The sequence below is a fragment of the Fulmarus glacialis genome, unplaced genomic scaffold (assembly GCF_000690835.1).
Source record: "Fulmarus glacialis isolate BGI_N327 unplaced genomic scaffold, ASM69083v1 scaffold40210, whole genome shotgun sequence".
In the NCBI taxonomy this organism is placed as follows: Eukaryota; Metazoa; Chordata; class Aves; order Procellariiformes; family Procellariidae; genus Fulmarus; species Fulmarus glacialis.
This window is the reverse complement of record NW_009187806.1, coordinates 1-220: the sequence shown is the minus strand read 5'-3', so window position 1 is coordinate 220 and position 220 is coordinate 1. Positions and strand designations below refer to the sequence as shown.

General features: G+C 62.3%; 1 protein-coding gene across 1 annotated transcript in view; it reads left to right on the top strand.

Moving 5' to 3' along the window:
• The window catches only part of LOC104075756 (golgin subfamily A member 7B), a gene marked incomplete at its 3' end in the record, with an annotated part of 1,093 nt that extends 880 nt beyond the window's left edge, over positions 1 to 213 (top strand). Inside the window, exons 3-4 of the mRNA XM_009576372.1 lie at positions 1 to 76; positions 205 to 213. The exon at positions 1 to 76 is cut by the window's left edge and continues 17 nt beyond it. Of these exons, the coding sequence (XP_009574667.1) occupies positions 1 to 76; positions 205 to 213 (85 nt within the window). The remainder of the gene's footprint in view (positions 77 to 204) is intronic.
• Positions 214 to 220: the final 7 nt, after the last annotated feature.

Genomic DNA, 220 nt, shown 5'->3' with positions numbered 1-220 from the left:
CCAGGAGCAGAACGAGAAGATCTATGCGCCGCGGGGGCTGCTGCTCACCGACCCCCTGGAGCGTGGCATGAGGGTCGTATCCTCTGGGCAGTGGGGTGCTGGGGGGGAGTACAAGGGTGAGGGGTGCAGGGACACTGGGAGTGGGTGCTGGGCAATTGGATTTGCAGCTGGCACATCCCACAGATGATCCTTAGCAGGGCCCAGATCGAGATCTCCATCT